General features: G+C 43.6%; 1 protein-coding gene and 1 long non-coding RNA gene across 3 annotated transcripts; both read left to right on the forward strand.

Moving 5' to 3' along the window:
- The first annotated feature begins 673 nt into the window (after nt 1–673).
- On the forward strand, nt 674–13,180 carry GPR157 (G protein-coupled receptor 157). 2 transcript variants are annotated; one of them, XR_015695121.1, is made up of 5 exons: nt 674–1,115; nt 8,442–8,655; nt 10,042–10,239; nt 10,427–10,703; nt 12,171–13,180. XR_015695121.1 is itself a non-coding variant. In XM_087702025.1 (4 exons), the coding sequence occupies exons 1-4, from the start codon at nt 739–741 to the stop codon at nt 10,646–10,648; spliced, it is 1,011 nt and encodes a 336-aa protein (XP_087558151.1). In that variant the 5' UTR covers nt 674–738; the 3' UTR covers nt 10,649–10,705. The 2 variants fall into 2 exon arrangements, 1 of the variants encoding a protein (XP_087558151.1); XM_087702025.1 differs by lacking the exon at nt 12,171–13,180 and having other exon boundaries at nt 10,427–10,705.
- Nucleotides 13,181–14,665: 1,485 nt separating this feature from the next.
- Nucleotides 14,666–20,129, forward strand: LOC106551719 (uncharacterized). Its single transcript, XR_015695156.1, has 4 exons — nt 14,666–14,836; nt 17,209–17,357; nt 19,551–19,675; nt 19,903–20,129. It is a non-coding gene; the product is annotated as an uncharacterized LOC106551719 (long non-coding RNA).
- Nucleotides 20,130–20,625: the final 496 nt, after the last annotated feature.

Raw genomic sequence — 20,625 nt, forward strand, 5'->3', positions numbered from 1 at the left:
TTGCCCTTGCCGTCCCGCCCTAGCAGAGCCCCGGCCTGCCGGAGGGCCGCCCTCTGTGCATGCTCAGGAGCCGCCCTCTCCTTCTCCAGGGGCAGGCTTTGGTCCGGCGCCAGAGCGCAAGGAGGAGCGGCCGAAGGAGGAGCCAAGCCAGTCACCGGGATGGGTGGGTGTGGCGCGCCGTGGGGCGCCTCTGGGCCCTTCCCGGCCGGGTCTCCGATGCCTCCGCCCTGCTGAACCCGGCGCCGACCGCCCCTCGCCGGAGGGCAAGGGAGCCGCGCCCCGGACCTGTCTGGAGAACAAGGAGGAAGGTCGGCAGCGCGGCTTTTGCGCCCCGGAGATCCCCCGCTTTCGCTCTTCGCTCGCCGCTTTCCCTTTCTTCCTCCTTTCCTTTTGTGTCCCTTTCCCTTTCTTTCCCCGTTCTCTTTCTTCCCCCTTTCCCTTCGCGCCCCTTTCCCTTTCCCCGTTCTTTCTTTCCCTTTCTTCCCCCGTTCTCTTTCTTTCCTCTTTCCCTCTCTTTTTCCTTTCCCTCTTTCCCCCTTTCCTCTCTTTCCCCTTTCTTCCCCGTTCTCTTTCTTTTTCTCTTTTCCTCTCTTTTTCCTTTCCCACTTTCCCCTCTTTCTCCTTTCTTACCCTCTCCTTTCTTTTCCCTTTTCCTCTCTTTCTCCTTTCTTCCCCCGTTTCCTCTCTCTCCCCTTTCTTGCCCCCGTTCTCTTTCTTCCCCCTTTCCCTTTCCCCGCCATGCTCCTGCGGGACCCCCCGGCCACGCCGGTCTTCCCCTGGGAGCGCGGGGTGGTGCTCCTCTCCTGCGCCCTCTCCGTGCTGGGCTGCTGCCTTCTGCTGGGCACCCAGGCCCGCTGGCCCGAGCTCCGGACGCGGCCGCGCCAGCTGCTCTCCTGCCTCTCGGGGGCCGACCTGCTCTCCGCCGCCTCTTACGCCTACGGGGTGCTGAGGGACTTCGAGGCCTCGTCCTGGGACTGCGTGGCGCAGGGCGCCCTCTCCACCTTCGCCAACACCAGCTCCTTCTTCTGGACCACGGCCATCGCCCTGGACCTCTACTTCGCCATCGTCCGCGGCTCCACCGGCGCCGGCTTGCTCTGCTTCTTCCACCTGGTGAGGTGGGTGGCCTCCCCGGTCTCCCCTTTACCTGGTTTTGAAGGGGTTGGCAAAGCACACCTCTCTTCCCTCTTCTCCCTGCTTCTGGTCTCCCAAAAGCAGGGTAGGATAGGATAGATACAGAGCAGAACAGGGAATAGAATAGAATAGAATAGAATAGAATAGAATAGAATAGAATAGAATAGAATAGAATAGAATAGAATAGAATAGAATATGAGTAGAGTAGAGTAGAGTAGCGTAGAGTAGAATAATAGGAATATGGAATAGAATAGAATAATAGGACTATAGAATAGAATAGAATAATAGGAATATAGAATAGAATAGAATAGAATAGAATAATAAGAATATAGAATAGAGTAGAGTAGAATAGAATAATAGGAATATAGAATAGAATAGAATAATAGGAATATAGAATAGAATAATAAGAATATAGAATAGAGTAGAATAGAATAGAATAATAGGAATATAGAATAGAATAATAGGAATATAGAATAGAATAATAATAATATAGAATAGAGTAGAGTAGAATAGAATAATAGGAATATAGAATAGAATAATAGGAATATAGAATACAACAGAATAGAATAGAAATTAGATTAGATTAGAACAGAACAAAATACAGATGAATAGAATGAAATAGAATAATAGGAATGTAGAATAGAATAGAATAATAGGAATATAGAATAGAAGAGAGATTAGATTACATTACAATAGAACAGAACAGAGCAGAATACAGATGAATAGAACAGAATAGAATAATAGCAATGTAGAATAGAATAATAGGAATATAGAATACAACAGAATAGAATAGAGATTACATTAGATTAGAACAGAACAGAATACAGATGACTAGAATAAAATGAGAAGAGAATAAAAGGAATATAGAATATAATAGAGATTACATTACATCAGAACAGAACAGAATACAGATGAATAGAATAGAATAGAACAGAACAGAATTCTTTATTGGCCAAGTGTGATTGGTCACACAAGGAATTTGTCTTTGGTGCAGATGCTCTCAGTGTACATAAGGGGAATAAAATGTATTCATTAGGAATAAAAAGATACAACACTTAGTGATAATCATAGGGTACAAATAAGCAATCAGGAAACAATCCATATCAATATAAATCGGAAGGATATAAACAACAAAGTTCCAGTCCTGCAGTCATAAGTGGGAGGAGATGGGGGATAGGAACAATGAGAAGACTAATAGTAATAGTAATGCAGCCTTAGTGAATGGTTTGACAGTGGTGAGGGAATTATTTGTTTAGCAGAGTGATGGCGTTTGGGGGGAAAACTGTCCTTGTGTCTAGTTCTCTTGGTGTGCATTGCCCTATAGCATCATTTTGAGGATAGGAGTTTAAACAATTTATATCTAGGATACGAGGACTCTGTAAATATTTCCACGGCCCTCTTTTTGACTCGTGCAGTGTACAGGTCCTCAATGGAAGGCAGGTTGGTAGTAATTGTTTTTTCCTGCAGTTTTAATTATTCTATGAAGTCTGTGTAGGTCTTGTCCTATGTCTGGATCGCTGAGGACTAGCCCCTTGCAATGCTCCTTGGTGTTAGAAATAAAGGCCGGCCCAAAGGCAGGGATTATATTTAACCATCCCCCCCGCAAAATGCTAGAATGGGACTAACAAATTCATAATAATCTTTTTTTAAAGTATTTTTATTAAATGGTTTTCTTCATTTTACATCACAGATTCAGCTTTGCAACAGTGATATGCTGGTTGTATCCACAATTTTTTTACATTATACATACTATTATGTCTCCTAGTAGTATACAGTATCATGTTCATAGCTATTGTTTCCATATTTCTAACGTACACCTCTATATATTTATCTTTCTAGATATTTTATTTTACATTTTGCATCTTTATAACATCTTACGGTAATACTGTTCACAAAAAAATATTCTTCTATCTATCATTATACTTAAACTTATTTCTAATTTCTAATTCATTAAACGTCTTTCATTGTTCATTTATCTTATCTTTGCATCTGCTATCTAACTAATTATACCATATATCCCAAATTAAATAGTATAGTCTGTCTTTAATTTCCATTGTCAACCTATCCATCTCAGCGCTGTCTTAATTCCTCTGTGGGTATATTTCCATTTTTCCAACTTTGAGCAGATATAATTCCAGCAGCTGTTATTGCATGTAGCTTTAAATATAGAGGTTTTTTTAAAATTATATTTCCCTGTTAGCATATTTAATAGAAATAGCTCTGATTTAAGTCTGTTCGTTGTTTTACCATTTCCTCTCACCACGTTTTTATCCTTTATTCATAATAATCTTTATTGGTGTTTTTATTTTATTTTTAAACATCCTTCCCTTTTCAATTCCCCAGTGGTATTGACCTGCCTTGTAAAATGCAACACAATTTTTAAGGAGGAACGAGGTGAGATGGCGAAGAGATTTTTTTAAAGTTTGGGGGATTACCAATTGGAAGTTCTCTGTTTTATTTGTTTCTATTCTGTTCTATTCTCCAAGGCACCTGAGTGTAGAACAAGAAGCAATGGGTGGAAACTAATCAAGGAGAGAAGCAACAAAGAACTGGGGAGAAATTTCCTGACAGTTAGAACAATTAATCAGTGGAACAGAAGTTGCCTCCAGAAGTTGTGAATGCCCCAACACTGGAAGTCTTTAAGAAGAGGTTGGATAGCCATTTGTCTGAAATGGTATAGGGTTTTCTGCCTAGGCAGGGGGTTGGACTAGAAGACCTCCAAGGTCCCTTCCAACTCTGCTATTGTATTGTATTATTTCACCCATTGCAATTAGGATATTCGGGGTTATTTGAAGAAGTTATTAGATTCAAGGACTTTATTATTTATGGAAAGGCCAATGAACTGTTTGTCTCAGCAGAAGCAAACACACACACACACACACACACACACACAAACACACACCCCACACACTGCATGCTGATTGCAGGCCTTAGCTTGGAAAAAAAATTGGCGCCCCTCCGCTTCGCATCAAAAGTCCTTTATCCTTTATTCCAGTGTTTCCCAACCTTGGCAACTTGAAGATGTCCGGACTTCAACTCCCAGAATTCCCCAGCCAGCATTCGCTGGCTGGGGTATTCTGGGAGTTGAAGTCCAGACATCTTCAAGTTGCCAAGGTTGAGAAACACTGCTTTATTCATTTGTTCCCAGTTCCCATAAGCCACAGCCAGCCAAAGTCAGAGGCAAGGATGATGGAGCTGTGCTTTCCCAAAGTCGGCCTCTCTTTTTCTCTGGGCGGTGAGCTTGGCGTGGCTGAGACAACAATTCTTGGAGACCTGTTTTTCCAATCCAACAATGTTAATTTTAAAAAAAAGGAAACGAAACTTCTAAAGTAAAACCTGTTTTTGCTTTCGAAGGCCATTCTATAGTCTTCCTCTCCCCCCCTCCCTGCAAAATTAATTCTTGGATTTGGTAGAAAAGCAAAAAAAAAATGGGCACATCCTCCTTTCTCCTTCCTTGCCTCTTCTTAACATCCTCGAGTTACGTATGACAAGTGAGCCCAAAATTTCCGTTGTTAAGCGAAACAGTTAAGTGAGTTTTGCCCCATTTTACGACCCTTCTCGCCACAGTTGTTAAGGGAATCACTGCGGGTGTTAGAATCGGTTGTTAAGTGAATCTCAGCTTCCTCATTGACGCAAAAGGTCGCAAAAGGCGAATCACATGACCCAGGGACACTGCGACCGTCATAAGTACAAGTCCATTGCCAAGCATTCAAATATTGATCACGTGAGCAACAGAATGCTGCAATGGTGTGGAAAACGGTTGCAAGTCATTTTTTTAATTGACGTTGTAACTTTGGACCGTCGCTAAACAAACGGTCATAAGTTGAGACTTACAGAAGACCCCAAATCAGCCTCTTCTCCTTGGTGACTTCTATCCTAGTCCCCGACTTAACAACAGTTCATTTAGTGACCGAAGTTACAGCGGCACTGAAAAAAAGAGACGATCGTTTTTCACACTTATGACCATTGACGCATCCTCAAGCTCACGGCGTCAAAATTCAGGAGCTTGGCAACTGCCTCATATTTATGACGGTTGCCGTGTCCCCACAAAGCCAATGGGGAAAGCTGAACTCACTTAACAACCCTGCTTTTAACTTAACAGCGGCAGTGAATCACTTAACAGCTGCAGCAGGAAAGGTCAGAAAATGGGGCAAAACTCACTTAACAAATGTTTCACCGAGCCACGGAAATTTTGGACTCCATTCTGGTCGTATGTCGAGGACTGCCTGTTAATTGGGCGGATAAGTGTGTCTATATTTATTTATCAGCACAAATACAACACAAATGTAACAAAGGCAACAGTAAAAATATTGGGTTTCTGTCGTGATGGTCTCTTGTGACGAGCCGATAGACAGAGAATGGAAGCAGTCTGCTTCCTCCCATATTTGGGCATACCAGGGGTTGTGACACTAAATACATACCTATTTCCCTGGCTCAGCTGATAAGGAGGAGAACCTTGTGGCTTAGTGGTTAACACAACTGCTTAATATGTAATACAGCACAGGTTCAAATCCCAGTAAGGGTATGGCTAGCTGATGAGAGCTAAATAGCTTGAAATAGATCTATACTAGTCTCCCTTTATTTATTTATCAGCACAAATACAACATATATACATATACATATAATATACATATACATATACACATACATATACATATATATATATACACATATACATACATGCATGCATGCATACATACATACATACATACATACATATACAATAGCAGAGTTGGAAGGGACCTTGGAGGTCTTCTAGTCCAACCTCCTGCCTAGGCAGGAAACCCTACACCACTTCAGACAAATGGATGTCCAACATCTTCTTAAAGACTTCAAGTGTTGGGTATATATATATATATATATATATATATATATATATATATATATATATATATATATATATATATTGCCATAAAATGCATTTCTGGTGCTGCAATTGTAAATGAGATGTGTTTGCACTTCGGAATGCCTCCTTTGCGATATCCGGTGGTTTTGAGTTCCTCAGGCTGCAGAGATGCTTGACAAGAGACTCTGGAGTGGTTGTGCAAACAGTGGCACGAGAGAGACGTTTGGCTTTTGCACGCTTAGTCTTGAGCAGGCGGGCGAAGGCGGGCACCTGAAACTGATTTTTTTTAAAAAAAGGCTTCCCTAGCATGTGAATTGGTTTTATGTTTAGCTGCCATCTTTTCCATCCTGGTTTGGGGTTTGGGGAGCGTCACTTTCCAACCAGCCGATCCCCCTAAAGGCAAAATTAAGGATGTGTGTCCTTTTACTCCTTGATGTATCTTTAAAAAAAAGAATAGGTAGAGGTGAGTTTGAAGATATTGGGAGGCCTGGTTCCCATCATCCATCCTCCCTCCCCGCCCTGTGTTGGCTGAGGCTGATTGGACTTGCGATCCCAAAGCTGGAGGAACGCTCAAAAGAGTTTGAGAATGGAAAAATTCCAGGGGGTAAATTCCAAAGTTTGCGCTGCATTTTATTATATTTTTGTGATCAAAGGGCGCAGTGTGATATATGAAAAGGAGCACAGAAGAATCCCAGATCTGGGCTTGTTAGATTTTCTTTGGCTGATATTTGAATTATCCTGTGCTGCAAAATAACAGAGTTGGAAGGGACCTTATAGGTCATCTAGTCCAACCCCCTGCCCAAGCAGGAGATCCCCACACCATTTATGACAGAGGGCAGCCCAGTCTCTTCTTGAAAGCTTCTAGTGACGAAGCGCCCAGAACTTCCAAAGGCAACTTCTGTTCCATTAGTAAGCTGTTGGTAAGCTGTTCCGAGGAAAAACAGGGAATCGTGCAGAGATGCAACGGGCAGGCTCATTAGCCAGAAAGGCACAAATTCCTAGCTGTCTGCACCACCTGCATTCTGTTATTATTCTGTTATTCAGAAGTTATAGGAATTTCATCCCTGGAAGCTTTCAAGAAAATACTGGATTGCCATCTGTCAGAAATGGTGTAGGTTCTCCTGCTCGGTAGGTGGGGGTTGGACTAGATGACCTACAGGATCCCTTCCATTAATCTGTAAAGACTCCCTGCCTGCCTGAACTGGTGGTGGCCAGACCCAGAAACCAAGCAAGGAGAAATTTCATCAAAGAACCAAGGGGGCTTGGACTGCACCTCACATCAATATGAGTCTCGCTTTGCGTGATGGGTGGTGGAATCCCACCTCTCCAATCATAACTTGGCTTTAAAAAAAGTCACATTTCTGCGTTTCAGCGCTGTTGTGCAGAGGACATTTCAGAAGTGCAAATTAATTCAGGGGAGTTTATCCTCGTCGGCTATTCAGGGACTGCTTGGGAAGAGGGATTATGTTGCAAATAACCTACAAAACTGCATTAGTGAAATGTCAGCCGCTTGGCTTGTGACTGGAGTGTATTTATAGCTGGGGGGGGGGTGTATTTTACAACTCGAGCTAATTTTAGACCGCTGCTTGGGTTGAGAAAGAACTGAGGCTGGTGGGTTCGTTGATCTGCCTCTCAATTCATTCACATCTGGATTAAACTGGACAAAAGTCGGTCCGGATTGCAATTATAATCCAGTTCCCCAATCCGGTTCACTGTTTTGAGTCCAGCCAGAGCATGTTAGAAATGATCCACCTCCCTCCCTCCCTCCCTCCATCCATCCATCCATCCATCTATCTTTCTATCAGTGGTGGGTTTCAAAAATTGTTTGAACCTACTCTGTGGGTGTGGCCTCCTTTGTGGAAGTGGCTTGCCACCCATGTGACCAGATGGGAGTGGCTTGCCGCCCTCTCTCTCTCTCTCTCTCTCTCTCTCTCTCTCCCTCTCCCTCTCCCCCCCTCTCTCTCTCCACCCTGCAAGGGATTATGACATCGTAAAAGAGCCGAGGTGGCGCAGTGGTTAGAGTGCAGTACTGCAGGCCACTTCAGCTGACTGCTATCTGCAGTTCGGCGGTTCAAATCTCACCGGCTCAAGGTTGACTCAGCCTTCCATCCTTCCGAGGTGGGTGAAATGAGGACCCAGACTGTGGGGGCGATATGCTGACTCTGTAAACCGCTTAGAGAGGGCTGAAAGCCCTATGAAGCCCTATGAAGCGGTATATAAGTCGAACTGCTATTGCTATTGCTATCGTTAAAAGAGTATGATGATTCGAGCAAGCTCTGCCAATTTTACAATCTAATCTCCACTTCCAGCGTCCTACCTTCAAAGGGTGTCGTTCCTCAAATTCAAAAAGAAGATTTTGAGCTCATTTCCCCACCTGCAAGTGGGGAATTCTGCCCAGTTTGACGGCTCCAACTCTTTCTTTTTTCCCCTTCTCTCTCTCTCTCTTTCTCTCCCTGATTTGCAGCTGGGGGATTCCCCTTGGCATCACTGCGGCCGCCGTGGCCTTGAAAAAAATTGGCTATGACGCCTCGGACGTCTCGGTTGGCTGGTGCTGGATCGACATCAACGCGGAAGATAGGCTTCTTTGGATGCTGCTGGCAGGGAAACTGTGGGAAATCCTCGCTTATGTGACCTTGCCCTTCGTTTACGTCCTGATAAAGAAACACATCAACCGAGCGGTGGGTGTTGAGAATCTGATCGGCCGGGGGAGCTTCTACCGGCGTTCCTCAACTTGCAGTAATTCACTTAGTGACCGTTAAAAAGTTACAGCGGCACTGACAACATAGTGTAGCCTTTATTGTCATTGTGCAAAACAAATGCAACAAAATTGGTTCTTATGGGGACTTGTGGCCGTTTTTTCCCCACTTAACGACGGCTGTAGCATCCCGGCGGTCAGGCCATCAAAATTTCGGACGCTTTGCCATGGACTCATATTTATGACGGTTTGCAGCCTCTCGGGAATCCCCTTTTGTGACCTTGTGACGCGCAGAGTCCAATTCACTTAACAACCCCCCCCCCCGGTTGCTAACGTAACCCCTGCAGTGATTCATTTAGCAGCTGGTTGTTACATGCGGCAAACTAAGAAATTAAGCTCGGTTTCATTTAGCAACGGAAATGTGGTTGTAAGTCGAGGACTGCCTGTAATTGGGCAGGTCAATGATGGTAGATAACTTAAAACTCCCTCCCTCCCTCCCTCAGTCCATCTGTCTGTCTTCTATCAATCTATTATCTATCTGTCTTTCTGTCTTCCATCTATCTTCTATCCATCCATCCATCTTCTATCTATCTATCTATCTATCCCATCTCCCCTACCCCTTTCTCTTTCTTTCTTTCTTTCTTTCTTTCTTTCTATCTATCATCTATCTATCTATCTATCTATCTATCTATCTATCTATCTATCTATCTATCTATCTATCTTATCTGTCCACCTATCTTCTATCCATCCATCCATCCATCGATCTTCTATCTATCTATCTATCTATCTATCTATCTATCTATCTATCTATCTATCTATCTATCTATCTATCTATCTATCTATCTTATCTGTCCACCTATCTTCTATCCATCCATCCATCCATCCATCCATCGATCTTCTATCTATCTATCTATCTATCTATCTATCTATCTATCTATCTATCTATCTATCTATCTATCTATCTATCTCCCCTACCCCTCTTTCTATTTCTCTTTCTCGCTCATTCTATCTATGTATCTATGTATCTATGTATCTATGTATCTATCTATCTATCTATCTATCTATCTATCTATCTATCATCTATCTATCTATCTATCTATCTATCTATCTATCTATCTATCTATCTATCTATCTAATCTATCTATCTACCTACCTACCTACCTACCTACCTACCTACCTACCTACCTACCATCCTACCTACCTACCTACCATCCTACCATCACCTTTTATTTATTTATTCAATTTATTCAGCCCACCCCATCTAGTCAATGGGCAGCTTATCACATTTTAAAATGAAAAGCCATAGAAACCTCCAAAATCATTATACATCTAACTGGGGAAGGGTTGCCTCCCTCTTTTTCTTTCCCAGCACACAGCCCTCTCTGAGTATCGGCCCATTCTGTCCAGGAACCCGTCTTCCCAACCGAGAGCCGCCTCCGTAGCGGACAGGAAGCTGACCTTAATCCCGATTATTTTCATTTTCCTGCGTATCTGGAGTACCGTTCGTTTTGTCCTGACCCTTTCTGGCTCCCCTGCAGACCGAAACTGGCTCCTGGTCATACTTCACGTGAGTTTTGAAAAACAACAGGTTCCCTGCACGGGCCTTGCGCACCCAGCTGCCTCCAGATGTGCAGCAAAGGATTCTGGGAATTGAAGTCCACCTTGTTTAAAAGCTCAGGAGAGGTGTTTTTTTTTTTTTAAATTCCAGAAGCAAAATTTTTTTAAAAAAATTATTCCTCTCCTTTTCCCACCAGGGAGTTGGGAACACGTTTCAAGGAGCCGCAAACTGCATCCTTTTCGTCTTTTGCACACGAGTCGTCCGGAATAAGCTGTTTTCTTCCTTGTGCTGCTGGAGACACTCGGAGGCTCCCCCGCCGAGTTTGGAGACCAGCTTCCAGGCTGAGCCCCCGCTTCGCAAAGACTGGGAGCTGCTGCAAGGCAGCGATAGCACAGGGGAAGACTCACCCATCCCCTGAACGTTGGCCTGCATCGTGATGGAAATCACCTTTTTTGCCTGGTGGGGTTTTCACCGTGAGTGTTTTTAGCTTGTCCTCATTTTGCAAGGGGAGCTTTTAGAATAGAAAAGAATAGAACAAAACAGAACAGAACGGGAATGGAATGGAAGATGGGATGGGATAGAAAATAAATAGAAACTAGAAAATAAAATAGAAAATAGAATAGAAACTAGAAAATAAATAAAATAGAAACTAGAAAATAAATAAAATAGAAACTAGAAAATAAAATAGAAACTAGAAAATAAAATAGAAACTAGAAAATAAAATAGAAACTAGAACATAAAATAGAAACTAGAAAATAAAATAGAAACTAGAAAATAAAATAGAAAATAGAAAATAAAATAGAAAATAGAAAATAAAATAGAAAATAGAAAATAAAATAGAAAATAGAAAATAGAAAATAGAAAATAAAATAGAAAATAGAAAATAGAATAGAAAATAGAAAATAGAAAATAAAATAGAAAATAGAAAATAGAAAATAGAAAATAAAATAGAAAATAGAAAAGAATGTTACAATAGCAGAGTTGGAAGGGACCTTGGAGGTCTTCTAGTCCAACCCCCTGCCTAGGCAGGAAATCCTATACCGTTTCAGACAAATGGCTATCCAACATCTTCTTAAAGACTTCCAATGTTGGAGCATTCACAACTTCTGGAGGCAACTTCTGTTCCACTGATTAATTGTTCTAACTGTCAGGAAATTTCTCCTCAGTTCTAAGTTGCTTCTCTCCTTGATTAGTTTCCATCCATTGCTTCTTGTTCTACACTCAGGTGCCTTGGAGAATAGTTTGACTCCCTCTTTTTTGTGGCAACCCCTGAGATATTGGAAGACTGCTATCATGTCTCCCCTAGTCCTTCCTTTCATTAAACTAGACATACCCAGTTCCTGCAACCGTTCTTCATGTTTTAGTCTCCAGTCCCCTAATCCTCTTTGTTGCCCTTCTCTGCACTCTTTCTAGAGTCTCCACATCTTTTCTACACCGTGGCAACAAAAACTGGATGCCGTATTCCAAGTGTGGCCTTACCAAGTCCTTATAAAGTGGTATCAACACTTCACATGATCTTGATTCCATCCCTCTGTTGATGCAGCCTAGAACTGTGTTGGCTTTTTTGGCAGCTGCTGCACACAGCTGGCTCCTATTTAAATGATTGTCCACTAGGACTCCAAGATCCCTTTCACAGTTACTACTGTTGAGCAAGGTACCACCTATTCTCTACCTGTGCATTTTGTTTTTTCTTGCCTAAATGTAGAACCTTACTCCAGAATAGACTAGAATAGAAAATAGAATAGAATAGAATAAAGTAGGATGGAATGGAATTAGAAGAGAAGAGAGGAAATAGAAGCGAACCGGTAGCATTCCACCCCTGCTTTGAACAGTTAACTAAGCAAATGGCTTAAGTGGAGAACGAGCTATTTATCTGCTTTCTGATTTTTCTACTAAAACTTATCTTCTCATTGGTCCTTGTCTATGTTTTGTTCGGACAGGTAACAAAGACGCTGAGTGCCTCTCACAAGTGATATTCATTCACCTGAGAAAGAAGAGGGAAAAAACCCATAGACTTTTGGACTTTTTTTTTTAACAGAAAAAGAAAAACCATTAAGATTTTCACCATAAAACGGCTGGATTGGATTTCTTCCAAATAACTTTCTCAGGGTGTTCTTTCTTTCTTTCTTTCTTTCTTTCTTTCTTTCTTTCTTTCTTTCTTTCTTTCTTTCTTTCTTTCTTTCTTTCTCTTTCTTTCTTTCTTCCTTCCTTCCTTCCTTCCTTCCTTCCTTCCTCCTTCCTTCCTTCCTTCCTTTCTTCCTTCGTTTTTAAAAAGATGCTATGAAGACATCTCTTTTTCAATTTTTTAATTCAAGTTTTAAGAATAAAAGAGGATAACGCGTTGAATGAAATGTTAAGGAACAAGGCTTTCCAGGCTTAAAAGGTGGGGGGAAAGGAGAGATGTGGCTGTCGACACCCTATTTGGAAATCATAGAGGAAAGAGAGAGGGGGGGGGGGGGCTAGGTCCCATCATCCTCAACTAGCCCGATCAGGGATGGACATTGGAGTCGAGCAATTGCCTACAATTTTCTTCTTGAAACGATCCGATACGAGGCGGATACTTGTGGGTGGTAAAGACTTTGCATTTGAGTTGACTGCAAATGGTTGCATATCACTTAATTATGATTTTAATCGCAAGCCATCCAGGAAAGCAACGGACTCACACATGTCTGGTTCCAGTGGACAGCCACAATTTTGCAGGGATGCCACTTGGTTGGCCTTCGAATAAATGCTGCAATTTTTAAAACTTTTCTTTTTTGGGGGGGAGGGGGGGATGCTGATTTTTCTCGTTCTGTATACCTCACTTCTCCCTTGTGTGTTTGTGCGTTTTGAACATCCATGGAACAAAACTCTTAAATCTACAGATTAAAATTTAATTGTCCATCTGGGGCTTTGAACAAAAAGTGTGTTTTTTAAAAATAAAATAAAAATAAACGAGCTTTGAATCTTTGTTCGGTTTTTTTTTTTACCCCTGTTTTAATTCCACCCCCCCCCCACCCCCAGCAGTTCAATTTAGAGAGAATGGCAAAGATGCTTCAAAAGTGTATCTCGGTATATAATGCTTGTGTGTGTATGTGAGAGAGTTTTTCACACTTTCGTTTTCGGCGATTTGCTAGGTTTTTTTTAAAATCGTTCTCACAACCTTCTTGCATTTAAGTAACTATTTTTTACTCTTCTACCTTGTGATTTCTTGGTTTTGGCTCCCATTCAGAGCTTCTGCACTGGAGACAAATTCCATGTGTGTTTAAACACACTTTTCCAAATAAAGTATCCGATCAATTAATTCCCCCATTTCATGGGGAAACGGGGCGTTTAAATTAAGGAAGGACTGGGAAGAAAGTGCGAATAAATTGGCTTAGAATTGGGACGGAAGACCATCAGGAGATCACCAGGTGCTCGGATACGGAGGAAATTGGAAAAACTTTCTGTAGCGCAAACACTGGGAAAATTATGCGCCGTCCCTGAACCTGGAATCCCCTGGATGTAAATTTATGCAAAACAGCTCCCTAACTGCCATTTCTCTTTTCCCGGAATCTTCCCGCCTCCTTCTCCTGATTGGCTCTTAGTGCTTTTCCAGCATTTTTCCTTCAAAGGAAAAGACAGCTGTGGTTTTTCTCCCTTCACTCCCAAGACACCTTCCCCAAAAAAGAGTAAGTTGGGTTTTTAAAAAGAATTACTAGCCTTAAAGTCTAGAGACTGGCCTGCTCCAAATGGGGTGACAGAGGAGCAGTGGAGGGTCAGGGAAGATGCCAACGAATTTGGGGGATTTATTACAACAATTAGGAATCGAACAGGAAACTCTCAAGCCAAGGTTCAGAAGAAAAGAAGGGGGAAACCGTTTGCTTAGGTATGTCCTCTTTAATTTCCTCTTTGAGAAAAGCCGTCCGTTGTTGGTGATGGGCTCTAAGGAGCCTCCTCGGTCCGGCGCAGTCTATCTTGCAATCATCAGGGAAGGCAGCTTGTGGAGGTTCTCTGCCTGGATTCAGGGGGAGTGTGGTTTGTAAAAAATGTTTTGTTTTGTTTTGTTCGATCAGGGGTTCCCCTTGATCTCTCCGGAAGGATGGAGGACAATGAGGTCTCGGAACACACAATCCAAAGTAATGTGAGTTTGGAAGGCTGCGGAAAGTGCGGTTATTTCTAAGCTCCGGGGCAAGGCAGGGCAGAGAAATTATAAAGCATTTCTGAAGAGGATCAGCTCGCAACTGTATTAAAAAAAAAATTGCAGTGCCTAGAAAATCTTTGGAATCTCCTAAAGCTCAGCTGGCTTGCTTGTGGATGAGACCCCACCAGGAGATGCCTAGGGGTCCAAACTAACTTGGGGGAAATCGTTCGTTTCCCCTAACAGAAAAGCACATGCAAAAAATCGGCCGCCTTCTTATCCAAACCAGAAATTGGAAGGGAGAGGGGAAGCCTTCGATGAGTTGTGGGTGTTGCGTTGGTTTTTCTGCTTTCCACTAAAGGAATTGTGTTGTTGTTTTCTTCCACCTCCTCCTCCTGCACCTTCTCATAGAAACTGACCCGCCCACTCGTTCTCTCAATAGTGGGGTCCAGTTTGGGGTTTTTCCAGTATGGATATACGTTCTTCCTGATCACCAATCCCTTTGTGGTAAGTGAGCCCCGCTGGGTGCCGCTGGGTGGGCCTGGGTTTGGGACTTGGCAGTGATTCACACAACCTGTTGGGATTGCTGAGGTTACTCTGTGTGGAGCCAGTGTCTTTCATGCACTAGCCCACCCCATCGGGTTTTCAAAAGGGTATTGCCTCCCACTTTCTCCCCTTCCTTTTCCCCTTTTCCTTCCCTCGTCCCTTCCTTTTCCTCCCTTCCTTTCTTTTCTCTTTGTCTTTCCATCCCACCCCATCCCTTCCCCTCTCCTCTCCTCCAGTGGTGGGATTCATTTTTTTTACTACTGGTTCTGTGGGCGTGGCTTGCTGGGCATGATAGGGGAAGGATACTATAAAATTTCCATTCCCTCCCCACTCCTGGGAGAAGGATTCTGTAAAATCGCCATTCCTTTCCCACTCCAGGGGAAGGATACTGCAAAATCCCCATTGCCTTCCACTCCAGGGGAAGGATTCTGCAAAATCCCCATTCCCTCCCCACTCTTGGGAGAAGGATTCTGTAAAATCGCCATTCCTTTCCCACTCCAGGGGAAGGATACTGCAAGATCCCCATTCCCTCCCCACTCCAGGGGAAGGATACTGCAAAATCCCCATTGCCTTCCACTCCAGGGGAAGGATTCTGCAAAATCCCCATTCCCTTCCACTCCAGGGGAAGGATTCTGCAAAATCCCCATTCCCTTCCACTCCAGGGGAAGGATACTGCAAAATCCCCATTGCCTTCCACTCCAGGGGAAGGATTCTGCAAAATCCCCATTCCCTTCCACTCCAGGGGAAGGATACTGCAAAATCTCCATTCCCTTCCACTCCAGGGTAAGGAAACTGCAAAATCCCCATTTCCTCCCGATCAGCTTGGACTCGGGAGGCAGAGCATAGATGGGGTGGGGCCAGTCAGAGGTGGCATTTATGGGTTCTCCGAACTACTCAAAATTTCCGCTACTGGTTCTCCAGAAAAGATAAAGGCCACTCTTTTGAAGACAGCGAAGTCCACATTTTGGACAGAGAGGAGCACTGGTTTGAAAGAGAGGTCAAACAGGGCCATCTATGTCAAAATTACAGACCTCCCTCAACAGAAGGGGAGGGATACGGCATCATTTAACTCCAAACAGTCCTTTCAGCAGTTCCAAGAAGGCTCCACCCCCATTTGCACAGTTCAGGACACAGAAAAACCTCCAAGTGGCCTCAATGGCTTTCTAGAAGGCTGCAAATGACCAGCGGTCTGCAAGGAATCTCGATCCGTCCAGTCGGAGCTGAAGAAGCTTCTTGGATGAGAAGCGAAACGTTTTCCGAGAGCCAAGGTGGTGCAGTGGTTAGGGTGCAGTACTGCAGCCACTTCAGCTGACTGCTAGTTCAGCAGCTCGGCGGTTCAAATCTCACCGGCTCAGGGTTGACTCAGCCTTCCATCCTTCCGAGGTGGGTAAAATGAGGACCCGGATTGTTGTTGGGGGCAATATGCCGACTCTGTAAACCGCTTAGAGAGGGCTGAAAGCCCTATGAAGCGGTATATAAGTCTAACTGCTATTGCTATTGCTATTGCTATAAAAACAAGGAAGTCTTCAAAAAGCACCTTTTGGAAACCATGGTTTGTTTTCCTTCAAGAAAAAATAAAACCCAGTCTGGTTTTTCATCTGGGCCTCAGGCCTCATCTGCCCAGCATAATGGCCGACGGTGAACCACGTTGTTTGGAGGGGAAACTGTCCCAAAGTTCCCCCCCCCCGCAAATTAAAATTCTTTAGCATCTCTGCTCCAGATTCCTTCAGGACCTGGATTTTCGATAGGGCTCTGCGTCAGAGGCAGAGAGGGGGCCAGAGCCATATGACAGTTATTCAGCTGCCTTCGGAGTCAGACATCAGTGAGGCAGAAGAACAACTGGAGCCTGTTCCCAGTGTGCGCATGCACAGAGTTGCCAGACGAAGGGAACAGCTAAAGAACAGGGGTTGACTTGGGAGTGAGGCCACAGGTGGACGGTGAATGGCCCCTCCCAGATGGAATAAAAGAGGAGTGAAATCGGAGTGGAGTTTGCAGGAGACCATTAGTTCATTTAATTGGTTCGTGACTCTCCAAGGCTCCTTGCCAATTTCTGCAGATATCAGCCTGGCAGCTCTCCAAGCCAGATAAGGTCTGTGACTGTAAATCCTCCCTGGAAAGACTTTGCTGGGTGTGAATGAGCAGAATTCACGGTCAATTCATAAAAGGGCTTTTTGTCAGGACAAGGAGTTTTCTTCCTGCTCTTGGGAAGCCTCGGTCAGAACACTGGCCTACCTTGCAGGGATGTGTTAGGGGAAGTGGAAGGAGGCAACTGGGAAGGAAGTGCAATACCGTTGTGTGTTCTTGATGTGTTTTTTCCAATTTATGTTTTTAAGGTAAAGATACAGTTGATGAATCTTCAGAAGCAAGGAATCGAGAAAGACTCTGTGCGTTTCAAGTTCTTACTCGTCCTCACCATTTTGGTCCCCATTGGAGGTCTTTTGGGGGTGTATCTCTGGGGCTGCCTGGCAGACACATATGGCAGGTACAGTAGGCATAACTTAAACGGTATTCCTGGGCTGTGGACATACAACAAAGTGCCAAATTTCAGCTGTTTCTGTTGGCATTGGTGCAGTGGTGAAATTCTTTTTTTTTTTTTTACTACCAGTTCTCTGGGCGTGGCTTGGTGGGCATGGTGTGGCTAGGTGGGTGTGGCTTGGTGGGCATGACAGGGAAAGGATCAGAGGTGGGTTCATACCAGTTCGCACCGGTTTGGTAGAACCAGTTCGTCAAATCTACCGAACCGGTTAGAAGAGGTTCCACCAGTGGACCCGGAAAGCAGGCCACACTACAGAAGAGGTTCCAAAAACTTTTGAAATCCACCACTCACACACACGCACACACACACACACACTCTCACACAGAGGGAGAAAGAGGAAGAAAGGAAGAAATAAATAAAGAAAAAAGAAAAAAAGAAAGAGAGATGAAAGAAAAAAGGGAAAAGGGGACAGAGACAAAAGGAAGGAAAGAGAGAGAGAGAGAGAAAGAAAGAAAGAAAACACATGGCCAGCAAGCCACTCCCACAGGTCACATGGCTGGCAAGCCACTCCCACAAAAGAGGCCACACCCACAGAGTAGGTTCAAAAAAATTTTGGAAACCCACCACTGGAAAGGATACTGCAAAATCTCCATTCCCACCCCACTCCTGGGGCCAGCCAGCGGCGGCATTTGCCGATTCTCCAAACTACTCAAAATTTACGCTACCGTTTCTCCGGAACCTGTCAGAAGCTGCTGGATTTCACCCCTGCATTTGGTGCCATACGTTGCCATGTAACGTGGAACCATTTCCTGAGTACCAACTTAGCTCCTAACCACCAGCGCGCCAAATCAATTAAGAGAATCAAAGTTTAAATTGAGCCAGATTAACAGGGGCTGTGTTTAAATAAATATACAATAAATGACATAATAACAGAATTGGAAGAGACTTTGGAGGTCTTCTAGTCCAACCCCCTGCTCAAGCAGGAGACTCTATACCATTCTGGACAAATGGCTGTCCAATCTCTTAAAAACTTCCAGTGTTGGAGTCCCCACAACTTCTGGAGGAAAGTCATTCCGCTGATTAATTGTTCTCACTGCCAGGAAATTTCTCCTTAGTTCTACATTGGTTCTCTCCTTGTTTAATCTCCATCCATTGCTTCTTGTCCTGCCTTCCGGTGCTTTGGAGAATGGGTTGACCCAGTGGTGAAATTCAGGTTTTTTACTACCGGTTCTGTGGGCATGGCTTGGTGGGTGTGGCAAGGGAAGGATACTGCAAAATCTCCATTCCTTTCCCACTCCAGTGGAAGGATACTGCAAAATCCCCATTCCCTCCCCACTCCAGGGGAAGGATACTGCAAAATCCCCATTCCCTCCCCACTCCAGGGGAAGGATATTGCAAAATCCCCATTCCCTTCTCAATCCTGGGGAAAGGATACTGCAAAATCCCCATTCCCTTCTCAATCCTGGGGAAAGCATACTGCAAAATCTCCACTGCCACTCTACTCTAGGGCCAGCCAGATATGATATTTGCCAGTTTTCCAAACTACTCAAAATTTCCACTACCGGTTCTCCAGAACCTGTCAGAACCTGCTGGATTTCACCCTTGGGTTAACCCCCTCTTCTTTGTGGCAACAGCTATTACATCACCCCTAGTCCTTTTTTTAAACCAGACATACAGGAAGGCCGAAATTAGCAGAGTGACGCGAGTGAGTTAGAGTCGTCCTTCTATCTCCAATTGGGTTGTTATTCTATATTTTTTAATAATACTTATTGAATGAATCATATCTATATAATTTTGAAAAGTTTATTTGCTCAGGAAATCATTGTCTTGGGCCTTCTAGCCTCAACAATATGAATAGATCCCCATTTTAATCTTCTCTGTCCCCTCACCCTAATTCCCCTGATGCCAACATCTGGATGGTTACAGCACATGTTGGAGCTCCCCCTGAAGGTATTTTAGCGTATTGCATGAAACTGTTCCTCTAAAACAGTGTTTCTCAACCTTGGCCACTTGAAGATGTCCGGACTTCAACTCCCAGAATTCCCCAGCCAGCGAATGCATTCGCTGGCTGGGGAATTCTGGGAGTTGAAGTCCGGACATCTTCAAATGGCCAAGGTTGAGAAACACTGCTCTAAAAAAAAAGACAAACAAGATGCTGGTGGCTGATCTTTGAATGTGTCTCTTTCTGTGTCTTTTCAGAAAATCCGCCCTCTTAATTAGCAACGGATTTAGTATTTTTTCGTCCGCCGTCTTGTGTTTTGATAAAATATTCGAGCGCTTTGAATTCAGCATCTTTGCCCGTTTTTTTGTAGGAATGGGGTCAGGTGAGTCCTTGGCCACTTAAAAGGGCTGAACTCTGTCTTTGCGTTAAATGTTCCTTAATTTAGGAGTTTAGGATTGGGGAAGTAAAAAGTATAACACAGTGCTCCCTACCTTGGAGATTTAAATCTGCAAATATCAGGGCCAACCACGCACCATTAGATACCCCAAATTCCTGCCCTTGCTAGAATGTAGGCTGTGACCATGATGCAGTGTTTAATTTATTCCACAGGAACACTTATTTACTCTTCCCCTCTCTACATCCTTGAAATCTCTTCCTTGAATATGAGGGGAGCCTTGGTGACCACTTTGTTCCTCTTCTTCATGTGGGGATACCTTCTGGTCCAAATCTTAACCAGTCCCTGGATCTGGGGAAATGAAGAAAGTAAGTATTTTCACCTTCATCCTTGCTGCAAATGTTAAGTCATGCTAAGCCAGGGAGGGTAGTGTGTAATGGGCTTCAGTAGGCAAGAACCAGACCAGCATAGCTGGAACAACATTTATTGACTCAAAAATGGAACTCAGGAACTGCAGGCAAATGCTTATGATTTATACTCTAGGCCCACGGAGCCTTAACCAATCATAGAACTAGAAAAAGTCTGCCCAAATATAAGTAAATGTTCTAAATTTCCCTCCAAAACAATTGGGGGTCATCTAAAGGTTAGTTTCACTTTAGCACAGTTAACACTTAGGGTCATCTAAAGGTTAGTTTCACTTTAGCACAGTTAACAGGATCATCTAAACATTAGTTTCACTTTAGCACCTTTAATAGGGTCATCTAAAGGTTAGTTTCACTTTAGCACAGTTAACAGGATCATCTAAAGGTTAGTTTCACCTTAGCACAGTTAACAGGGTCATCTAAAGGTTAGTTTCACTTTAGCACAGTTAACAGGATCATCTAAACGTTAGTTTCACCTTAGCACACTTAACAGGGTCATCTAAACATTAGTTTCAC

Source organism: Thamnophis sirtalis, unplaced genomic scaffold (genome assembly GCF_051295495.1).
Source record: "Thamnophis sirtalis isolate CommonGarterSnake01/CBP01778 unplaced genomic scaffold, rThaSir2_p1.2 scaffold_15, whole genome shotgun sequence".
Lineage (NCBI taxonomy): Eukaryota > Metazoa > Chordata > Lepidosauria > Squamata > Natricidae > Thamnophis > Thamnophis sirtalis.

What these genes read in the sequence shown, in the direction of transcription:
- GPR157 (XM_087702025.1), top strand. Translation starts at nt 739, where the DNA reads ATGCTCCTGCGGGACCCCCCGGCCACGCCGGTCTTCCCCTGGGAGCGC. An exon ending in TGCTTCTTCCACCTGGTGAG is followed by an intron (nt 1,116 to 8,441) that starts GTGGGTGGCCTC and finishes CCTGATTTGCAG; the next exon opens with CTGGGGGATTCCCCTTGGCA. An exon ending in AGAAACACATCAACCGAGCG is followed by an intron (nt 8,656 to 10,041) that starts GTGGGTGTTGAG and finishes TTTCTTTCCCAG; the next exon opens with CACACAGCCCTCTCTGAGTA.